Below are 22,326 nucleotides of genomic sequence, written 5' to 3' on the forward strand. Positions count from 1 at the left end.
TCGTGCAGAGATAATGAAAGAAAAGTACAGACCATCTCATTACAGTTCTATGGTGTACGTCTCGTACTTCACGCTGTGGATCCACATATATACCCCGTGCGAAATCACTGGCACAGAAGCCTGCAGAGCGTCCTGTGACTTCTGGCGTCTATCTCCCTTGGTATCGCACCCTCATCAGTGAGTCTACATCACCAGTGAGTATCTCTAGTTGTGCCAACGAGTACAAATTGCGATTAATTTGATCACTTCAGTGGCAGGAATGCAGACGATGGCATCCGGCCAACCGCGCACCCCCCAGGTTACCGATGCGCCTCCACCGTTTGATAAACCCACGGCAGACATAATTCTACGTTCGTCCGATCGCGTCGATTTCCGCGTGAAGAAAGCCATCCTTGCCGAGACATCTTCCTTCTTTGAGAGCATGTTCACTCTACCTCAGCCATCCCTCAGTGTGGGGGAGGTGACGCGCATCGAGGCCGATGGCTCAGAAGCTGATTACAAGGATGGTCTCGCGGTAGTCCATATTACCGAGGATAGCAGGACAATCGACTGCCTCTTGCGCATTTGCTACCCCCTGCGGAATCCAGTCATAACCGATTTATCGGAATTACGACGTCTTTTGACATCAGCGACCAAATATGCTATGGATGAAGCTGTGGAAATACTCAGGGAGCGACTCTATAATCTTGCTCAGGAGATACCACTCCAAGTGTATGCAGTCGCGATCCAGCTCAACTTCGAGAAGGAAGCGAGAGAGGCGGCAAAGCATTTTCTGGCATGTCAGGCTCCTGTTATGTACGCGCCGGAGCTCGAGGAAATTTCGGGCGGCGCATATCAGCGACTCTTGGACTACCGCAGAAGATGCGGCAAGAAAGCCAAGGGGCTCGTATCCGAGGAAATGAGATGGTTGCCAGCCGAAGATTGGCCGTGGTTTTCCTGCTGCAGCGGACAGTGTGCTGAAGCTGGGGTTGCTGTTACGTTCGGGGTATACGTATCGAAACGTCCGAAAATGTGGTGGCAGCATGTGCATCGCATGGCGTGCGTGTTGGAGGCCACTCCATGTGGGAAGATGTACGCAACTGATTTAATGGATCAAGCCTTACAGGACGCCGCAGCCTGTCCTCGTTGTCGTGTCACTGCTCCTGCAAAACTGAGGAGATTCATGGATTTACTTGCTGTAGAGGTGGATCGAGTTGTTACCCAGGTAAGAACACCTTTCGTCTGTATCTTCCCATATTGATTTGCGTGTGCATGTCCTCGATAGATGGAGCTAGAGATCAAATGATTGATGTATGCAACTACACATTCGGTGGTAGGACCAGAGTCAGTAATGCATGACGAAATAGCAGCCCAAAGACATCTGAATAGAACGAACGAACGCGAAATGAACAATTTTGTCTCTCAGAGAATGTTTACAGTCGTAAGCTCACGCAGCTGGGGTTGTAGGTCCATGCCGCGTGCATGCCGCATGGACAGCATTGGCAACCGTTCGAATCGTTGCTCGGCGTCTAGTCTCCTTGGTATCGTACTTCTACTTATCAGCCGAGCAAGTCCAACACAGCCAGGTAAATGCTTTGCTTCTGTATAGCTGATGAAATGCTCAGGTAACTAAGGATGGTCTTGTAGACGAAGTACATAGCTCTTTTCATCCATTTCACGATGCGCCCTCGCCATTTAACAAGCCCACCGCGGATACTATCCTGCGCTCTGCGGACCTCGTTGAGTTTCGCGTACGGAAGAGCATCTTGATTGAGGCTTCTAGCCCTTTCGAAGGGATGTTCTCGTTGCCCCAACCTCCCATTGGTGATGACCAGAGTGGCGATACTCAGGCTGAGGGTGGACTGGAAAGCAGAGACGGGCTCCCAGTCATCCCCATGGCAGAAGACAGCCGCACCATCGAGAAATTATTACGCATCTGTTATCCAGGTCGTCACCCGGCGATAGACGATTTGATGACCTTACGGACCCTGTTGGCCGCGGCGACGAAGTATGTGATGGATGAAGTTACGGAAGTCCTAAGGGATGCATTGTGTGCCTTCGCGCAAACGATGCCTCTTCAAGTTTATGCCTTTGCGATCCAATACAGATTTGAGAAGGAGACGAGGGAGGCAGCACGGCGGTTCCTCAACCACAAGTTCGTCCTCGAAAATGTGCCTGAACTGGCCAATATACCTGCCAGTGCATATTGCCGACTTCTCACTTACCGCGAACGTTGCAGTCAGATTGCTAGAGAGAGTCAAGACGCGATAAGGAAATTGACTTTTGCTGATGCTGGTGTGCAACAGAGTTATACTGTAATATTGCTAACAACGAACTGACGTATTTCTGCTACCAGCTTTTGCAAGATTTTGAGCGATAACCGGGAGATTCTGCGACATAAGTATATACTTCACGCTGGATCCACAATGTGGATCCAGCGCCACATGTTTACCGCGTGCAAAACCACAGAAGCCCCTGTGACTCCTGACGTCTATCTCCCTTGGTATCGCACCCTCATCAGTGAGCCTACCTCGCCAGTGAGTATCTCTAAGTTGCGCCAACGAGTATAAATTACGATCAACTTGATCATTTCGGTGGCAGGAATGCTGACGATGACAGACAATCAGCTTGAACCGCCCGCCCCCCAGGTTACCAATGCATCTCCACCGTTTGATAAACCTACGGCAGACATAATTCTACGTTCGTCCGACCGCGTCGATTTCCGCGTGAAGAAAGCCATCCTTGCCGAGACATCTACGTTCTTCGACACCATGTTCGCTCTGCCTCAGCCATCCCTCAGTGTAGGGGAGGTGACGCGCATCGAGGCCGATGGCTCAGAAGCTGATTACAAGGATGGTCTCGCGGTAGTCCATATTACCGAGGATAGCAGGACAATCGACTGCCTCTTGCGCATTTGCTATCCCCTGCGGAATCCAGTCATAACCGATTTATCGGAACTACGACGTCTTCTGACATCAGTAACCAAGTATGCTATGGATGAAACTATGGAAGTACTCAGGGAGCGACTCCATAGTCTTGCTCAGGAGATACCACTCCAAGTGTATGCAGTCGCGATCCAGCTCAGCTTCGAGAAGGAAGCGAGAGAGGCGGCAAAGCATTTTCTGGCATGTCAGGCTCCCGTCATGTACGTGCCGGAGCTCGAGGAAATTTCGGGCGGTGTATATCACCGACTCCTGGACTACCGCAGAAGATGCGGCAAGGAAGCCAAGGGGCTGGTATCCTCGGAAATGAGATGGTTGCCAAGCGAAGATTGGCCGTGGTTTTCCTGCCACAACGGACCGTGTGCTAAAGCCGGGGTTGATGTTACCGTGACGTTCGGGGGAGGCCGAAGAACATCAGGATATCCGAAAATGTGGTGGTGGCAGCATGTGCATCGCATGGCGTGCGTGTTGGAGGCCACTCCATGTGGGAAGATGCTGTATACAACTGGTTTAATGGATCAAGCCTTACAGGACGCCGCAGCCTGTACTAGTTGTCGTGTCACCGCTCATGTAAAACTGAGGAGATTCATGGACTTACTTGTGGCAGAGGTGGACAGAGTTACTTCTAAGGTAAGAACGTTATACCGTTAGTCTCTGTGGATATTTTCCAATATTGATTTCTGTGCTCATGTCCTCGATAGGTAGCACTGGAGATTAAATAGGAAAGTGCGTGTTCGGCAGCTGGGTCGGTACGGCGTGATAAATGACTTGGTAGCGAAGCGTTGGGTGAGAAATAAAATCTTACAGTCTGCAAGACTTTCCGTGCAATCCTGTCGTTCATCGTACTCATTTTTAGTGAGTTGTAATCTCCAAATTGCTACAGTCATCGCAGTGCCACCACTCTCCGCCCCAGCCGAGTTGGTGTGAGAAACCATTCGACGGCTCCCTGTGTACGGTGCCTACCTAAATCTGAGGACGTCGCCTATTCTTATGTGTCCTCGTTGGTCGATCGTGTCACATCTGGTCAGGACAATGAATTAAGGACATGTTTCGTGCGAAGTATGCTCGATGCAAATGAGGGGCACCCCAGACGGACTATTTCTGCTACCAGCTTTTAGAAGTTACTTATTTGACGAATGACTGTACGAGCCCGGAGGACCCACTGGATCTCTCTTATTCTCATGCAGAGTAATGATGTATCCTATCTATTAGTGTTCGCCCCGTTAGTACGACATGAGGACACATCGCATGCCACGAGAATGCAGATAATTGCCTCAGCACATTTCACGGCAGTATCTATCTCCCTTGGAATCACACCTCAATCAGCGAGTTCACCGGGTCTTACCAGTGAATATTCAGATCCGACAGGATCGAGGGAATATCGTTGAATCATCCTTGACTGTCGCGAGTCGACTCGCGGTGAACGGTCAGGTGATACATGTGCACGTGGTGTTTCAGTGGCGTTCAGTTCGGCTCGGCGTTGACTCGGAGTCGGCGTATATATCTCTGACCATGTTTGCCCGACTTTCCATACCATCCCGATATTCATCGTATCAGAGTCTACGCGGCGATCTCAGCGGCTTACAATTCCCTACATATTCACATTCACACTGGCGGGCACGACGATGCCGGTGTCCTCACTCTTTATCCAAGCCGTTGGTGCGGTACACCGTTCGACATTTCTCCGCACAACGCCCTCCCGCGTCCTCGGACAGCGACAAGCCGGCACAATTCGTTCGAAGAACTTTGCTTAGGGAAAACATCTACACCTGGCCGAATCTACTAACGGTATCGCGTATTCTTGCATGTCCCGTGCTCGGCTGGTCGATCGTGCACGACAACTTCCACCTTGCGACTGCTCTCCTGGCCTATGCCGGTGTGACTGATCTGGTCTGCTTTTATACTTGCTCGCTTGGAGGTCCATTTCTTGAGTTTGCTTCCGAAGGTCGATGGCTTCCTTGCTCGCCGTTTCAACATGGGCACTGTCCTGGGCACCATCCTGGATCCTGCCGCTGACAAGACCCTCATGACTACTCTGACCGTGACACTTAGCATGAGGGGTCTCCTCCCAGGTGAGTGGTGTGCACACCTCTTACCAACATGTGAACCCTTACACGTGTGCGCGGCAGTGCCTTTAGCGGTCATCATCCTCGGCCGTGATGTTCTGCTGAGTTTGTCCGCCTTTTATATCCGCTACACTTCGCTGCCGCATCCAGTAAGCAGTCCATACTTTTCAGGCTTAATTTTAATGTATCTATTTCTCCTGAACTCAGAAAACATGGAGTCGGTACTGGGATTTCTCCATACCCTCGGCTGAAGTGCATCCTACAGTAATAAGCAAGGTTCGTATGTCCAGCATGCTAGGCAGTCCATTATTTCTTGAGGTCGTCAGATCAACACTGCATTACAATTACTTTTGATGGGTGTCACAACTATCAGCCCCTTGCTGTCCCCGCTCGACCTCGGCTTTGCGTTGCAGGCATTACAGTGAGTTCATGCTCCTCCTCTTCCAATCAACTGACACAGGAAACATCCTTGCTAAGGTGGATCGTCGCGACGACTACCATATGGAGTGGAGCCTCCTACCTCTTCACAAAAGACGCCGTACGCATCCTATCCGCAAAGCGCAAACCTCCGCCATGACCGCGCCCACGAGTCATAGAGATCCTGAACCGTAACGCATACCAAAAACCGTACAAATACAGATACATCAGCTCTAATACGAAATACAGACGAGCAAGATTATGCAAGATTATGTCATAAATTATTCGTTCTCAAGGGTTTGACAGTCCTGTGTTGCCGCACTTCTTCTAACGCCGCCGTGATGGCCTCTCTCGACGCACACTGTTCTCTCCATGAATTACTTGCGTGTCTGCAAGGCGAGCTCAAATTCAGAAAATCATCGGAGGATGGAAGGCGAGTGAACGTACTTCGAACGCATGATGAACACAACAGCTCGGACGACACCCTTCAAGGTCCGTTTTCTTGTTACCGGTGATGGAGGATCAGCAGCAGGGTACCCGATTTTGGAAATGGCGGACAAAATTTTCTCCTCGCTGAACCGAACTTTAGAAGGTCGCAATGTACAATGTAAGGCGCGTGAATGAGCTCACTTTCGTTGTAGCCGTGCTAAGAGCGCAAGCAAATATCGCTTCTGGTATCCGAGATCACATCGTAGGGTGGATTCGCGAACGAACTTGGCTTTAAGGTAGCGAATTTGCACGATCAGGCCCTTACACTCCTTGTTGTGCTGTATCCGTATCGCGGCGAGCTGATTATCGTCTCTAGAGATCGAGGTGTGCCGGTCAGTCATCGTTACTCGACATACAGAACGCAGCACTCACGCAGCGCACAGATGGGTTTTGAGTTGCTTCGTAATTGCTCTTACCTTCTCACGCTGGCTGTCGAGCTCATCCTTGAGCACGCGGATTTGCGTCTGAGATTGTTTATGCGACCTCTCTGACTTAGCGTCTTGCTGCTTCCGCTCTTCTTCCAGCCGATCCTTCTGGGCACGCAGCAGCTTGAGGTCTCGGCCGAAGGCCTCCGCATCCTTCCGCACGCGTTGTAGGTCAGTCTCCAGTACGGCAACGTTGTTTGCAAAGTCGCTCTTCTCGGCTGCGATGCGGTTCTTCTCTGACTCGGCTCGGTGAAGCTCTTCCGTCTGATCGGACAAGGCACGGCGAAGATCCTCTACTTCGAGGAGGTGCAAGTCGAGCTGATGACGCCGATTGTTATGCGAAGTTTGAGAAGCCGTGTACTCGTCGCGAAGTTTGTTCATGTTCTGCGGTCGATTCATCGCTTCCAATATGTGGTGGAACCAGCGTGAGAACTCACCTCTGAAACTTGGCCGTAGCGGCGTTGGAGGTCCTTGTAATTGGTCGACAGCAGGGAACGCTCTTGACGTAGTTGCTCGATGGTGTCCGCGTTTTCAGCAACTCGCAGCTCTAATCGACGAGCCTGCTGTTCGGCGTTTACGGTCGCTGATGAAGTGTGAACTTATGACAATTTCCGAGGTGGTGATTGGAACGTACTTCGCAACTCTCCCTCTAGCTCTTGGTTTTCCTGCTTGACGCGGTGCAGGTGCTGTTTGACCTCAGCCATATCCTGGTCCGCTTGCTGGTGAGCGGGTGCGAAACCCTCTATAAGAGGCTACTTACAGACTCCGTACGCCGAAGTTGTATTGCAACTTCGTCCTTTTCTCGCTGTGCACGAGATTGCTCTGTTGTCAGGCTTCTGAGACGCGCACGCTCAGTCTTCAGATCTGTCTCGAGGTCGTCTATCACGCGTTTAGCTTTGTTGAGCTCCTGGAGGAACAGTTAGGCATCCTAAAAGGAGAACAGGAGAACATTCAACGGACCGATTTGATATCTGCTCGAGCTTTCTCTCCAGCTCGCTCTGTCTCAGCAAACCTCTGGATCTCATTCTTTGCTTCACGCACCTCCAGGTTCAGTCTTTTTGCTGCGTCCTGGAGAACAGCTTTTTCCCCGAGAAGTTTACGCTTCTCTTGATCCCATGCTTTCTTCATGGATGCGAGCTGGGCGTTCACCGTCTGGAGACTTGCACGAAGAGCTTCACTCGTCTTTGTGGGCGGTGTGGGCGGCTCCGTCGCAAGGCTCATATCTGATGCGTCAAACATGGAGCTGTCGTGCATCTGTGAGTGAGAAGAATTTGCAATTGACAATGCCAAGCCGTTACCTTTCGTCGCCATCCGCCGGAGAAGCCAAGTCATGAAGGTGAAACTTTGTACGACACTTCCTGCATCGTGCCCTCTGAAGCCGGTGGTAACGCCGATCTTCTTTCCGGGACAACCGAGCTATCTCGTCCTCAAGAGCAACGATCTTTGTACGCGCGTCTTCAAGTTGTTTCGTAAGACCCACGACACCCATGCCGGCATCCTCGAGTCTGTCGAGCTTGTCGTCAATGCTTTCGTTGGCGCGGTCCAGTTCCTGCTGCAACCGGGCAATCTCTTGTACCAATGGGGATACTGTCGGATCATGAATAGTGGTCTGAAGCCAAGAAAGCTACATAACATGAAATGTCAGGTGCGGCCTAATGACATTGGGAATATAACACCTACGTCTCGTAGAGGCCCTCCCGGGGTCTTGGGGCTCTTCATAGACATCGCAAGGATCTGACGATGCATGGGGGAGATGCCACTGCCGTTGCTTCTGCCGGGAGTACTGGAAAATGCGTTTGTCCTGAGCGATTTGATCCTATCCAGAAGGTCTTCATTCTCCTTCTCAAGCATCTCTATTCGGGCGTCCTTTGCCTTCTCTATAGCTTTGCGCGATGGAGACTGGCTCACTATGGTATTTAAGCGTGCAATCTCTTTGTGGGCGTCGTCGAGCTCTTCTTCCAAGGCATCAATTTCGGCTTGCACATCTCTTGCGACTTCACTGTGGGATGGACCGACTTGGGACCTGGACCTCTCTTGCTCGCGTTCCATGGCGCGCTCGAGAGTGTTGACTTTGGCTTTGAGGGCGATCACCTCCTGTTCATCGGCCAACATCTTGCTTTCAGCCGCTTCCAAGGCTTCTTCCATCTGGCGTGCCAACTCCGATGCCTTGTCAGCTTCATTAGCGAGCCGGTCTATTTCATCCTTGTCCTGCTCGGCGTCCGAAGCCATGTATGCGACCTTGTCCTCTGCGACGGCCAGTTCTTCTTGGAGACTTTCTGCACGCGCAATTGCAGCGCTTGCATCTGCATCGAGCTTTGACACATAAGTCTTGGAATCGCGCAACGCATCCTGGGCCTTCTGGATGTCCTCCTCAAGAGTCCGAATTCGCCGCTGGGTATGGGCAAGCTCATCCGACTTGGCTTGTAGCTCGTCCTCGAGACCTGACGCAACGCGCCTCTCCTCCTGCAGCTCCTTCTCAAGTACATCCATCCGCTCGTCGGCTTTCATGACTTCGTCCTCCAGCTCCCTGATCTGTACGTTGGCGTTCTTGAGGTCGCCCATAACTTGCGCGACACGTTCGTTGGAGACATTCAGCTCTGCACCAAGGTCCTTGCCGCTTCGCAGCGCATCTTCCGCTTTTCTGAGCCGTTCCGCAAGCACTTCCTTCTCCACCACCCTGACGGCCATCTGTTTCTCCACCTCTTTGACAGCTTGCATCTTGTCTTCTTCCGTCCTTTTCACCGCCTGTTGCGCCTCCTCGGCCTTTAGCTCGAGTTCTTGCACGATCCGCTCAACTCCCCGTTCCACTTCGCCCATCCGGTCCCTATATCTGTCCTTGTCCTTGGCCCTCTCTCCTTGCTCGACCAAGAGCGCCGCTTCTGCCTGCTCCTTCTCTCGCTTGCACTGCTCCAGCTCTTCCTTCAGTTCTTCCACTACCTCCTCCAGTGCAGCTTTCTCTTCTTCGTCCTCCGCTACGTCTCCGAGTCCAATGCCGGGTCCCGCACTGACCCGCCTTCCACCTCCGCTTGACCTACGTCTCGGTGGCTCTTGTGCGGCAGGAGACCTCTCACCTTCTGCCGCAGGACCATACTTCTCCTCGTACTCCTTTAGCCGAATCACGAGCGTCTCGTTCTCCTCCTGCAACCGCCGGTTCAGCCCGTACATGTAGTTGTTCAGTTTCACCGCGTTAAATCGGCCCACTCCGTGTCCACGCTCACCGAGGCCCATGACAGGATCAAATGACGCGTTCGCTCGCGCGTAAGTAGTCAGATCGTGCGAGGACGCGGTGGAGACGAACGACGCGCGATCCACTGCGGGGTCGTACGGGGACTGAGCGCCAGGGGGCGAGTCGGACTGTGCGACTGAGCCCGCCTCTGAGCCTGAGGCGGACTCAGACTCGGATGGTGCCCATGCGTGCGCGAGAGGGTGGGAGAGCCTTGGCCCAAGCTGGGAGCGAGGCGTTGCCCCCGCGAAAGCAGACCGCAGGTTTACGCTGGGCGTCATCTGCAATTGCGACTGCTGTCTGTCTGCTATGCGGTGAGGGTGCGGAGTAGGGTATTTCATACGCGGGCGGGCGGTGGAGTTGATGACCGACAGCAGGAAGGAACGTTTGTGCGCCGCATACGGCGTCGCTAGGTCTTCGTGTTCGTGATCTTCGGTGACTTCGCTGAGCTCTTCTTCGTGCTCATCAGGTGCCTGCAGCGGCTTGGGCTGCGGCGTGACTGATGAGAGAGGCGCAAACCGTGCTCGGGGACGTGCATGGAAGACTGGTGTTGGGGTGAACATTGCTGACGGTGCGGGTGAAGACATCGCAGTGGACATCGGCATAGGTGTTTGCATACCGCGCATACTGTGATCTTCAGTCTGCGTGGGGGCTTCGTCCGATGAGAATGTTGGTTCCCTGTGATCGTCTTGACCCTGCTCGCTGACCTCCTCTGGATTGAGCACCTCAGTCGGTTCATAAGTGTTCTCGATCTCTGCCACGGATTCCGCCTCATGCGTCTCGTCTTCGACTTGTATCACCGGAGCAGGAGAAGCGGTGACCGATCGGGGAAGCGGTACTGCGAATGGCGAGAGAGGTGAAGCTGCGGCGGACCGGACATACGAGATTGAATGGTTGCTCTGTGGTGTCGAGTGCGAAGACGACGACGACGAGGAAGGGGTCGTGTGAGTGAGTGACGGTGTGCGCGTGCGCGTGCGCGACAGTGGTCGGCGAATCGCTACGTGTCGCATCTTGTCGAACGGGGATGGCTGAATCCATAGTCAATAAGGCTGTGCGGTATAGGCGGAAGTACATACCTTCGCCTCTGTGCGCAGACTCACGGAGTAGTCGTACTTCTTGCTCGGTGTGACGGCATCGTCCATCGCCGGGGAATTAGGGCGACTGACGGATTCCAAAGCGTCAGAGATGTCCATGTCTACGTCTATATCACCGCCGATATCGTCTGCGATCGTCTGGGGAACATAGCTACCCTGGACAGAGCTCTCTGTCTCCTGGTCGCTAGTCCGGATATCCGAGTCACCTTTATCATGGGAGTGGGCATCGGGAAGGCTGGGAATGGAGCTCACGTCGAAGCTATCTTGGACTACAGGTTGGACGGCACTGCCACGTGAGGCAGACAACGCAGACTTGGACGAGCGCGACGCAATAGAGTGAGCGAAGCGGGCCGTACTCGACGCACTTGACGGAGCTTTGATAGTGGAAGTAGCGGTATGGTTAGACAAAGCAGGGGTGGAATGTATCGGCAAGGAGAGATCCATGTCATCGTTCGTGGTCTCGTTAGATTCCGACGGTTGTTCGGCAGAATCTTCGAAGCCGGGTAGAGATGGTAAGGACGGCATGTCTTTTCCCTCCACTGCCTGGATGCGGCGCCAGACGCGCGAGGGGGTCTCGAGCATTGCAGCCATCGCAGTGAATTTTCTGGTGTAGATCAAATCAATGAAATTGTTGCTACAAGATATGCCACATACCACAACAGTACAGCGCGGGCACTTCTTTCAATCAGCAAGTCTTCCTTCCGAAACAAATACGTTTCTGAGGATTTCAGAGCAAAGTCTGTATAACCATGAGAATGTTTCGCTGGAGAAAGGGCCAAAGCGCCGCGCTTGAACATATCACGTGATGCTGTCACCAAACAGGCGCCCATAACTTTGCCAACGGGCCGGGCAAGGATCTCAAACTTGAATCCTTGAATCATCATCCACAACTGGATATCCAAGGTACAGTAAAGGACTTATTGAACTTAGGAAACTTCGCCTCATGCGGGCCTTACACTACTGTCATCTGATTTCGATTGATACCTGTGAAGTAAACACCAAGTTTTAGGACCCCCATTGATATACAGCAAACAACATACTCTGGACACCACGTAGTCAATCTTGCTTGCCAGTCCTACACTGCAATTCCAGAGGTCTTGAAAAGTACTGGGCTCGCATATTATACAAGTCTGTGCATCGGCAATGGCAGGCCCCAGCAGCTTGGCATCCTTGGCCGTTTCTCCGTCTGGTTTCTCCTCCAGCTCCAACGCGACGCGACGGACGTACCCACGCCACCAGCACCCGATGTACGCGCGATAATTCTCTGTTTGAGCTCGGTGACCACAATTGCAACAAATGATGTTTCGGGTTTGCATAAATGCACGGTCGAGTTTTCCGCCATTTAGGTCCTCTTCCACTTTACTGCTTGCAGCCTTTGCGCAGTCCTTGTGGTACTTCAAAAGGCGATGATATGTCCCTGCTGATATGCCTTTGAGATCCTCCGCAGAATGGTCCTTGATCCGGACGCGCAACACAACACGCGCCGCTTGTTTCCCTTCCAGGTCCCACTGGTGCACACAAGCGATGGCGTACGCGCGCAATGGTCGTTCTTGAGCAAATTTCGCAAATATCTCTCGAAGCCGTTTCATTGCGGTAGCCATCTGGTATTTTTTTGCCACACGCAGGAGCACTCCCGCCCATTCGAGGTCTTCTACTTCCTGATCTTCGACGGGGTAGCAAAATCTGAGGAGCGCCGTTAACGTTCTACTGTCTTCTGTGACAACAATCATGCCAGTTGGCCGGCGTGAGCTTGGCTCGTGCTTCGTATACATCACATCTTTCTCTGTTCCTGTGAACATGTGCCGGAAAACTGGAGATGCGATACTCAATATTGAAGTATGGACGCAAAATTCTACCGCGTCCGAAGTGCACAGAACAGCGTCTGCGTCGCTCAAATCGAACGGGTACTCAGCAGCGGTCGTCTTGTGCTCCGATGGATTTATCAGCCCGCAATCGTGGAACCTGTTGTCTGGTTTTTCTGCGGGTGTCTCCCGGTGCTCCTCCGGCCTCCCTGATTTCTTGGCGGATTTTTTCCGAAGTTTGGATGACCTAAATGAACTCGGCGGCTGTTCAGGTTCTGAGGGCTCCCCAGCGAGGGAGGCCTTCAGGAGTTTGAAGTACACCTCCACCGGCATCTCCTCCAATCCAGGATAATATGTGTTGCACCACTCATCCTGCAGATACTTCTCGGCGGCCAGCATTTCAGCCTTGAACCCCAACTCGTACGCGATCATGTACACGCCCATTGGCTCCTTCTCCGCCACCGCGACCAGCTGCTTGCGGAGGGACACCATAAACGGATCCATCACATACTTGAGAGCGGCGCGGAGCACGGGCACGAGCTCGTCGAGCGTCGCGAGCTCGGGCGGGTCGAAGGGGTAGCAAAACCGCAGGAGTGCGTCGAGCGTCTTGCTGTCCTCCGCGACATCGACAACGGGCAGCCCATCGCACTGCTGCGAGTCGGGCGGCTGCGGGCAGCTGAACATGCCCTCGAAGAACACCGACGCCTCGGCGAGGATGGCGTTGCGGACGCGGAACTTCACTCTGTCAGATGTGCGCAGGATCGTGTCGGCGTTGGGCTTGTCGAAGGGATAGGGGGCATCGGTGTCCGTCGCAAGCATCGTCGCAGAAACGTTGGTGTCGGCCGTGAGCTTCGCTCGCTTAGCTGGCTTTTTGAACGGAGGAATCTCTGCAGTAAGCATTGTTGAACTCGGACAATTGAAGATTGGTCTGATGGTGGTAGAGAGCCTGCTATAGGGGCCATTCACGGTGAGGGTCACAGTGACGTCACGTCGCTGTTATCTAAGGGTAGGTTCGACACGTTAACTGCCGAAGATGAACGTTGAACAGCACCCCCTCATACCCTAGTTATACATAGTCCGGCAGCCCAGTTGGCATCGCTTGCTCCTTTACTTCTGCCTTAGGAAGGGCATACGCCGACTCGGCATTGCGGAGGATGTCTACGCCTTGACGGTTTGCAAAGCCAAAGGGTGTTAAGTTCTTCAATAAATGAAATATCTTGTGTGTCTACACCATTCTGCCTCACCCCGCTCATTCCAATGGCTGCATCATAAATTCAGACAATGAATCGCACAACATGCTTGCGAAGAATCTCGACGAAGGGTTTGGTGCAGAGACGTGATGCTACGCACTCATCAATACAAAACAACGATAAGGTAGGATTCCCGCATTATGCAAAACGGGTGGTGTGGACGATATTTACGTCCCGGGGTACATTTGGTGGTGAGTTCAGCCATCGTCCGCATCAAAAGGTACGACTCATCGCAGCACAAATATTGCCAGAATTGGATATTAGTACTCCCGAAGGAACGTGAAGGAACTCCAGACTCCATCACATCTCCAAATTCCAGAGGCGGACGGAAATCCCTAGTACGATTCACGCCAGGCAAGCAGGCAGCGTGAGCAACGCGTCATGAGACAAATCGCGGTGGAAAAGGTCGAGAATCCAAGGCACCAGTAACAGCATCCAAATCTCCAATGTCCAGCCTACAGGGAGATAACACGACTCGACCCCGCGCACACAGGCACACAATGGATCTGTGCCCCGTGCACGCGTAGATAGACATTTCCAGGCCAAGAAACTCAGAGAAGAAATACAACGGTGCGAAGCACTGACGATTGGCGCTCACGATAGGACCTACATACCTTGTGCTTCGACCTGAATCCGCGCCCAGCACCTGGACAGCAAAGTCCTAACTCTGCAGCAAGGCAAATCATTCGTACAGGCCTGCGAGGTTTCCCCGAGGCCGCGGAAAGTTGGCAGTTCTGGACTGAGCAACTCGCTCGCCTGGTTGTGCATTCACCTGCACGAACAAGGATACTTGAGCCAGCAGGACTCGGACACGACCGTAGGAAGGAGAGCTGATCACAGCGTCGCTCGCAAGCTACGTGGCTGGCGCGGTGTGTACCCTGTAAGACGCCTGACTTCGTCATGCGCATTACATATGGGCTGGTCTGGAGGCTGGACGCCACAGCCTGTTGCGAGATTATACCTTTCGAGCGGGCATGGCGGACTGCGATTACGAAGAGGGTCCAGGGCTGGCACTTCAATTGCAAGTTTGCCTGAGTCTCGCACAGCTGACGTCTGCATGTTTTGCGCATGGCAGCGATCGATATTCCATACGTACCGTCATGGTCATGTGTGGTCGGGGAGTGATTTCAAGGTCGAGACAAAAGTTTTGTCAAACTTTCTACTGTATGTGCTGCTCTCTACAGCTATCCGATAGCGAAGATAGTCATAGAAGGCGTTCGATGGAGGCACCGGTGGCCAAGCCTGATTTAAGGCCGACTATCTGATCTGGATCTGGAAGTCACCGATGCGCGTGATTTTCACTGCGGCATCCCCCGATGCTGTAGTATTCCAATTTCCAAATGCGCCACACTCGTTGATCAGCGCGCTGTGGTCGCGCAGCGGCGCAGGTGGTTCGAGCCTGAGCGCTCTAGCTCGGAGGAATGATGTTTGCGACGGTCGCGCTGCAGGCGGAGAGACTCCGGGACACGCTCAAGGCATAACACTGGCTCTTCTCGCGGGACCAATAAATCCATCTCTGGTGCATGGCAAATACCCATCCAGGGCAAATTGTAGCTGTGTGCGGCAAGCTGCTGTTGTTATCTCGAATAGTTAGTGTGGGGGAAGAAGGCTCACTGGGTCATGTGTGCATGGAGGAACTGCAGTGTATTATGACAGTCACTTTGTACAAAAAATAAATCCCCTGCACACTCAATTTTTGGCAGGGAAAACACATCACCACACACGAAATGTACAGTCATTTGCATATGAAACTGTGGTCGCTGATGAGCGACGCACTGTTGTTCTGGCGAAATATATGCCTAATATGGTATGCAGGGTGGTAGGCCAAAAGCTGCTCCCTTCTATACTCACTGGCCTCTGCACATTTGAGGCAGTCAAAAATGGGCTGAACCTCACCCATTGCAGAAGACATCTTGTGCCTCTTTCATTTTTACTCTCCATCTGACACTGCGGCCCACACAGACAGTGCCAGACATAAGTGGCTGAGGAGTTGCATCATCTGGGCATACCATGTTAGGCAGGTATCTGGCTGGAATAAATAATGTGTCATGACTGATGCAAATGACTGCCAGTAAGTCTCCTGCACACAAAATATGTTCCATGTGCACTTTTCAGAGAAATTCTCTGAGGAAATCTCCTAATAAGGAATATGATCATTTAGTGCTCAGCAATTTCTTGGCATTCAAATTAGATTTATCCAACTTCATGCCTACTGCCATCCACAATGAGCAGGACACTCTCGACACTGTTGTGCTCAGTGCACTCAGTGAGGTGGATTTTATGAATAGTTTCTTGGACTTTTTCTCACTTTTCTGATTTGAATGATAGTATTAAAGTAATAAAAACACATGTATACTACCAAACATAAGGAAACCATCCTCTAAGGGGGAGGTCACCATTATGCATAACATATAAAGCTTTGAAAACATTGTGCAGCAAGGGCAGGTGGTCTTTGCAGCAACATTGACATGCCCGACAAATAATGAGAAGAGTGTCAGACATTCCAGACTGAAGGTTTCGACAGCTGCTTAAGTACTGAAGTTCAAAAGTGTGTGGTGACAAAAAAAGTGTGCACAAGATTTATTTTTTGAATGAAGTAACTGTCATACACTATCTGATCTCTTTCACATGGATCTGAAGGTTATAACATGCATGATTTTATCTGCAACATTCCCCTTGGCTATTCTAAATGTAATTATTAGTGGGACACTATTGTCACAGTCTGTGCTTCTCAGGCCTCCAGAATGAAGATTACATTGTGCTGACTTGTGTGACAGTTGCATCGTGAACATGACAGGCTCAGAATGATGTATTCCAGTAGTTTTGCAAGTACACATCCATATGAAATCAGCATAACTCATTCTCTCACCACCAATTTGCCTATACAAAAATTGGGCATATCTTTCAATATTGTGTCAGTTTACTTGAACACTCTAATTATAAAATATTTCGCAGTGAAAGAGAACACATAGCAAAAATGCAAGATTTGGAGGCTCAACATAAGCACCTGAAAATGACCTGATTTAAAGATCCCTCTTTTGAGGAGCACTCTAAAGATCTGAGCTGTAATCTTAAGCTTTCCTAACATACAGAACACTAAATATTCAGCCCAATTAGTGCAGGAGTTCTCAATCCTGCTGAATGTATTCATAAAATGTATAAAGTGCATACACCTATAAAAAGGTTTTGCATTGCACTGCGCAGAGGTATGCTTAACACTGAAAGGTCTTCAACAACAGAGGACCTCGGGATCAAACTGAAATAAAATAAAGTTCATATTCTTGTACAAAACATACTATAGCATATGCTTACCAATCCCGAAGACATTCTGGCTGAAACTTGCGGAGCTAAAAATTTCGCAAACTGGGGGTGTTTTGCAAGTCTTTGTGTAGATCAGTAGGCCTAGCTCTCCAATAAATCCTGCCCGTCTGGGGCAAATTGCGGTGGGCAAAGCTGCTGTTGGCGTCCCAAATAGTTAGTGTGGGGAAGGGAGGTGGGGTCATGTGAGGCTGCTGCATTACGTTGCTGTCAAAATCATCACTGGGCACGGCGGTGACTGCACAACGCGGTGTCCTGGAGATGGTGTTTCACAGTACTTCGTGCCATCATAGCTTCGCAGACGGGCGAAGTCATCGGACGTGGGGAAACACGTCTTCCTTTGTCCGAGAGGGGGGAATAGCATACACCGTCGGTTGTCGCCGCGGAACTTGCGAGATTCAGTGGACACATTGAAATGCTGGGAAGGGCTGCTGCTGTCAAAGTCATCGCTGGGGGCGGCCGGCTCTGCGGTGGTTGCACAGCGCGGTGTCTTGGAGATGGTGTTTCACGGTTGTTCGTGCTATTATAGCGCAAAGTCATCGGACGCGGGTAACACGTCTTCCTTTGTCCGAGAGGGGAAAAATGAGGGCGGATTAGCGGAACACCGTCCATCGTCGCCGTGGAACTTGCGAGATTCAGTCGACGCATTGAGATGGTGGGAAGTTCCGAGAATGTTAGGCACTGGGAAGGCTGAGACCAGGTGATGATGGCATCGACGAGGTAGCGAACATCCTTGTGTGACTGTCGGCGAAGCCGATGGGCAGGAATGCTGGAGTGAATTGCTGAGGGAGAAATTGTGACGGAAAATGGAGAGTTCCGTGCTGGAGGTGGTCATGCAGCTTGTACGATTGCTGAAGATGCATGATCCGCTGAGGCGAGGATCCAGAGATCACGGATGAAGGTATGTTCCTGTTGCTGCCGCAACGTCAACTGTCTGGGGCGTGTCCATGTGTGTTTACTGTAGCACGGCGCTGCGGTCGTATGGACTTCGGCATAACTGGGGGCCGCACCGGCCCGCTGAGTCTGGAGAGCTAGAGCAGCTCCAGTGTCGAGAAGGAGAAAAAAATCGGGGACGACCTAGGAAATATCTCGAGCGCATGCTGGACGAGTTCCGGGGCAGCCATTTGGAGAAAAAAAAGGCGCAGGATAAACGGGCGGACCGGGCTGGAGAGGGCGGGGGCACGTGGCTGGACCGGAGAACCGCGTTCGGGAGAGAGCGGGGCGCGCCCTGCATGCTCCCCACACACCATCTTTTCTCAGACACCCATGTCCGTTTCGACATAGTCTGCAGCGCTCTCTCCCTGCTGCACTCCTGAGGACGAGCTAGGCTTCCAGCCACATCGCCGGCTCTTTTCTTTTTATTGTACCCTCAGCGTCTTGTTTGGGTTCATCATCAGACCGCTCGCTCCGTCTTCGGCGCCGTCATCCTCTCTTGTATCAACACCACCGCATCTGGAGTATTCTGCTTTCTTTGCATCAACACCACCGTGTCCGGAGCATTCTCCTTTCTTTGCACCGACATCGTCATGCCTGTACCAGCTACACTCATGAGCTACCTTCCCGTGCTTCTCATCTCTGTTACCCACTCCGCCGCTCCCGACGACTCCTCTTTTTCTCCTGTCCCAGACGGCCAGGTCGACTATCTATCCCACGAATGGCGCGAAGAAGACGTCTGGCGCTCCTGGCGCAGCATGACTCGCCAGAAGAACGCCATCGCGAACGGGATGAGGCTGGAGAACGCCAGCTGGCGCACCTGGTGGAAGCAGAGGAATAAACTCAAGACCATCAGTCCCGAGACTCTCAATTGGTGAGCATTCTCCTCTGTCGTCGTTTCTCTCCCGTTGCGCACGGAGAGGCCTATCCGCGTTATCTTGCGGCGCTCCGATCGGTTTCTCTCCTATTACTCACGATTCTCTGACAGGCTGAAAGACTCGGACGTGACATGGCTATACGGTCCTCTGCACGTAGGTACGGACTGGACGCCGTCGTCACATACCTCTGAGCAAACGCTCCGCCCTCGAGAACGCAAGACGAGCTTCGACGAAATCACAAGCCGCCATGAACTTTCCCCACGCAACCTCAAGACCCGCCCGCCACTGACATCGACCGTATCGGCGCCATCATCGAACCCGAAGAAGCCGATTTTGAAGCGACGGAGCATCAGCCAGCTGCTGTCGCTCCCGAACAGCCCTTTTTTCAGCCAGGGCGACACCGACGAGGAAGAGGTTCCGGAGCATGTGCACGGGGAGGAGTCGGACCGTGCGCCCGAGGACGACTCTGAGCACGGGCGGCAGCGACGGTTGCTGTTGCACACGAAGAGCGATACGCACATCAGCTCGCGCGGCCGGCCGTTCCGCAAGGACTCGCCGCCACGGATCATTGCGGAGGAGTCGCCGCATTCCCCGCACTCCCCGCACTCGGTCACGTTCGCGTCGACGGCCGAAGGGACGTCGAGCGAGCGGTCGATCTCCACCGGGAGCGACCAGGACTTCAGCGGGGGCTCGGAGCCGAACAAGAAGCGGCATATTTCGTTCAACACGTTCGTCGAGCAATGCATTTCCATCGAGAAGCCGAAGGTCAAGCGCTCCGGCAATAGCAGCAGCCGTCTTTCCCGCGTTGCCAGCGACGACGACGACGGGTCAGTGTCTTCCTTATCTTCTGGGATCGAGCTACACTGAAATATCCTATCCACATAGGTACGAAGAGGACTCGGAACAGGGCTACGATGAGGAGCCCTCGTCGTTTTATCTGCCTAATCAGCCCGCTTCCAATTCAGACTCGGACGATGATGACGACGACGACGTGCTGGAAATGCGCACGTCTTCATCCCGCTCCCGCTCGTCTTCAGAGCTCCAGCGTCTGAACTCGTCGACCGGGAGCCTCTCGCGCCGGTTACGCCCGGCGCTTTCGCGTAGGTCCTCAACCGCGGGCGACCGCGTCACCATCGCGCCCATCGCGCCGACGCTCCTGAAGACCACCAGCGACGCTGACGATCTGGTGTCCGACCGCGTCACTGCGCCCTCGAAGGACGTCGAGCTCGTGTACGTGCCCTCGACGCACAACGGGTACAGCGTCCCGTCGACGCCCAGCGAGGACGTGTATCACCATCGAGAGTCGTATTTCAGCGTCGGCACGCATTCCCCTCATTCCAGCTCTCCCCTAGCCGAATCCCCGCCAATACCCAGCGTCGCCGTCCTCCCCCCGCCACGCTACCCGACGTCGCCTCACCCCGATTACGCTACCCCGGGACATCCCAGGATGTTTCCCAAGCCGATCTCAGATTTGCCGCAGAGCGACGCCGTGGTGGAGGATGTGTTCGATTATTTCGGTGATTCGGACGGCGAGGGCTTCACGGAGTGGTCTGAGCTCTCGCGGAAGGGCGGGCGGAGTAGAGGCAGCGTCTCGCAGGCGCAGGACGAGGGTGCGGAGGGTGTGACGCGGTACGCGGAAGGTGGCGCGGCGAGCGTCACGAACGGACGGAGTAGTGGCCAAATTTCGCCGAGCCACAGCCCGGAGACACCGGTCGTGGTCGTGAACGCAGCCACAGGCGCCGCGGAGGAGCGCAGCGAGCGCTCGCGGGAAAGCAGCCCGTCGTTCGAGTACCCGGCTGTGCAGCCCTACCAGCCGCCATTGCCACCACGGGGGGACGAGAGTGGTTCGCCGACGTTCGTGCATACGCCCGCCCAGGCGGTGCCCGTGCCACGTATCGGCACCTCGCATCCGTTCATATCGTTCTCTCCGCAGGTAACAGACCCCGCGCTGCTCTCGCCGCCCGACGTCGGGTCATGTCGGGGGCGCCTTCCTGTGTGTTCGTCTGTGAGCGGGTCGACGACGACGGGCTCGAGCAGCTATTCGCGCTCCAGCGACTCGCGCTCGGACTCGCGGGGCCGCTCGCTCACGCGGACGTCGTCCTTCTCCGACTGCGAACGCTCGGGCTCTCGGTCTAGCCGGGGCACGAATTCGCCGCTGGGGAGCATCTCGCCTACAGGGTCCGGATTGGGCATTGGGATGCCCTACTCGAGAGGGCGCGAGCGCGATGCTAAGCGGGCGAGTAAGAAGAGCGACGAGGAGCGGGGACGTGACCGTGGCGGGAGACGAATAGGTGGGAGCGCGAGCCCGCCGAGTCTGCTCGGATCGCCGATACGAACGGCGGACGAGCACGCGTACTCGCCCGTTCTCTCGGATGTGCCACTCGAGAGCGTGGCATTGGCGTCGTCGCCGCCCTCGTCCATATCAGGCTCCTCGACCGCCAGCACCTCGACCGTGGCCCCTGCGCCTCAGGGCGAGAGCGATATCGTGCAGAATCGACTGCGCGTTCGCATCGTCCACGGCCAGTCTAGCATACCCTCGATAGCATTACCGTCGCCGATACCCGAAGAGGAGGAACAGCGCTCGCGGCAGCCGACACCCGCCAACTCGCCCGTCTCTGCTTTGCACCGTGCTTTGCCTGATGTACCCGACCGCGTGTCACAACCGCCACAACTGCGGCGACCTATGGATCCCCACCCAGAGCGACAACCGCAGGCGGAACAGAAGTCTGCGGCGCGTTCAAGTCCTGGCAAAGACCGGGCTGCACATGCGTCGCTGGACCACCACGAGCAGCCTGGCACGCTGGTGAGCCGTGCAGTTGAGATGGTGACCTCTGCGAGAGGCTTCCTTGGCGCAATATGGAACGCCGCCTCATCATGATATTCCCCGCCTTCGCCTTCCTCTGATTTTGTCCTCTTGTACTACCTAAGCCTACCCCTCACACCCTCCCCCCTTCCCCCTTCCCTCGTACGTTACTCACGGGGCCGCTGTTCCCCACCTGTTCCGTCTTCGTTCTCCGCTTCGCCTTCCCCTCCCCCTTCTCGTCTCCCTCGCGCATCGTCGTCGTCAAGTTATTCTCATATGCATTATTCACCGCGGCTCGGCTCCGGCTCCTCCCAGCGGCAAGTTACAGTACAGGCTCGTGCATCGTTGCATCGTAAGCGTGTTGTGGTGGTCCTAGCATCGCATCGAACTATACTTACACTGTGAACTTAATTGACTCGTCTTGTTTTCGCGCTGCGCTGCGTGTTCTGTTCCTTTCCGTGCTCTCTCCTCGTCGGCGTTGGAGACTCATGGGCTTTGTACATATGGTGCCTGGCGGCGGTGTGGTACTCCCCGCTCTGGCGTAATGCCGTATTGATATCTCTGCACTTTTAGTGGTGTTTGTATGTTCGCGCTGCTGCTGCGGTTTTCGCGCGTGGTTGCATGCGTGTTTTTGTAGATAGTTTTTTCCTTGTCTATAGATGTACGAGTGCATCTCGCCAGACATTCCATTTCGTGTGAAATGTGCG

General features: G+C 53.6%; 7 protein-coding genes across 7 annotated transcripts; 5 read left to right on the top strand and 2 right to left on the bottom strand.

The window, feature by feature from the left end:
* Window positions 1-259: 259 nt before the first annotated feature.
* On the top strand, window positions 260-1,285 carry SCP_1601880 (predicted protein; the record flags this gene model as incomplete). Its single annotated transcript, XM_027764638.1, has 2 exons — window positions 260-1,204; window positions 1,265-1,285. The coding sequence occupies 2 exons, from the start codon at window positions 260-262 to the stop codon at window positions 1,283-1,285; spliced, it is 966 nt and encodes a 321-aa protein (XP_027620439.1).
* A 183-nt stretch (window positions 1,286-1,468) lies between these two features.
* On the top strand, window positions 1,469-2,352 carry SCP_1601890 (hypothetical protein; the record flags this gene model as incomplete). Its single annotated transcript, XM_027764639.1, has 3 exons — window positions 1,469-1,565; window positions 1,627-2,274; window positions 2,336-2,352. The coding sequence occupies 3 exons, from the start codon at window positions 1,469-1,471 to the stop codon at window positions 2,350-2,352; spliced, it is 762 nt and encodes a 253-aa protein (XP_027620440.1).
* Window positions 2,353-2,591: 239 nt separating this feature from the next.
* SCP_1601900 (predicted protein) lies at window positions 2,592-3,643 on the top strand (the record flags this gene model as incomplete). The annotated part of the gene is made up of 2 exons (XM_027764640.1): window positions 2,592-3,551; window positions 3,623-3,643. 2 exons carry the CDS (start codon window positions 2,592-2,594, stop codon window positions 3,641-3,643), a joined length of 981 nt encoding a protein of 326 aa, XP_027620441.1.
* A 790-nt stretch (window positions 3,644-4,433) lies between these two features.
* SCP_1601910 (putative CDP-alcohol phosphatidyltransferase class-I family protein) lies at window positions 4,434-5,564 on the top strand (the record flags this gene model as incomplete). The annotated part of the gene is made up of 6 exons (XM_027764641.1): window positions 4,434-4,811; window positions 4,867-4,993; window positions 5,051-5,136; window positions 5,195-5,263; window positions 5,314-5,408; window positions 5,465-5,564. 6 exons carry the CDS (start codon window positions 4,434-4,436, stop codon window positions 5,562-5,564), a joined length of 855 nt encoding a protein of 284 aa, XP_027620442.1.
* Window positions 5,565-5,678: 114 nt separating this feature from the next.
* SCP_1601920 (hypothetical protein) lies at window positions 5,679-11,226 on the bottom strand (the record flags this gene model as incomplete). Its single annotated transcript, XM_027764642.1, has 11 exons — window positions 5,679-5,793; window positions 5,852-5,977; window positions 6,035-6,205; window positions 6,266-6,702; window positions 6,756-6,901; window positions 6,953-7,025; window positions 7,079-7,225; window positions 7,279-7,561; window positions 7,617-7,942; window positions 7,999-10,569; window positions 10,618-11,226. The coding sequence occupies 11 exons, from the start codon at window positions 11,224-11,226 to the stop codon at window positions 5,679-5,681; spliced, it is 5,004 nt and encodes a 1,667-aa protein (XP_027620443.1).
* Window positions 11,227-11,598: 372 nt separating this feature from the next.
* SCP_1601930 (hypothetical protein) lies at window positions 11,599-13,337 on the bottom strand (the record flags this gene model as incomplete). The annotated part of the gene is made up of 2 exons (XM_027764643.1): window positions 11,599-11,619; window positions 11,676-13,337. The coding sequence occupies 2 exons, from the start codon at window positions 13,335-13,337 to the stop codon at window positions 11,599-11,601; spliced, it is 1,683 nt and encodes a 560-aa protein (XP_027620444.1).
* A 5,194-nt stretch (window positions 13,338-18,531) lies between these two features.
* On the top strand, window positions 18,532-21,694 carry SCP_1601940 (hypothetical protein; the record flags this gene model as incomplete). Its single annotated transcript, XM_027764644.1, has 3 exons — window positions 18,532-18,812; window positions 18,927-19,643; window positions 19,702-21,694. The coding sequence occupies 3 exons, from the start codon at window positions 18,532-18,534 to the stop codon at window positions 21,692-21,694; spliced, it is 2,991 nt and encodes a 996-aa protein (XP_027620445.1).
* Window positions 21,695-22,326: the final 632 nt, after the last annotated feature.

The sequence above is a fragment of the Sparassis crispa genome (assembly GCF_003851025.1).
Source record: "Sparassis crispa DNA, contig_000015F, whole genome shotgun sequence".
NCBI classification, from domain to species: Eukaryota; Fungi; Basidiomycota; class Agaricomycetes; order Polyporales; family Sparassidaceae; genus Sparassis; species Sparassis crispa.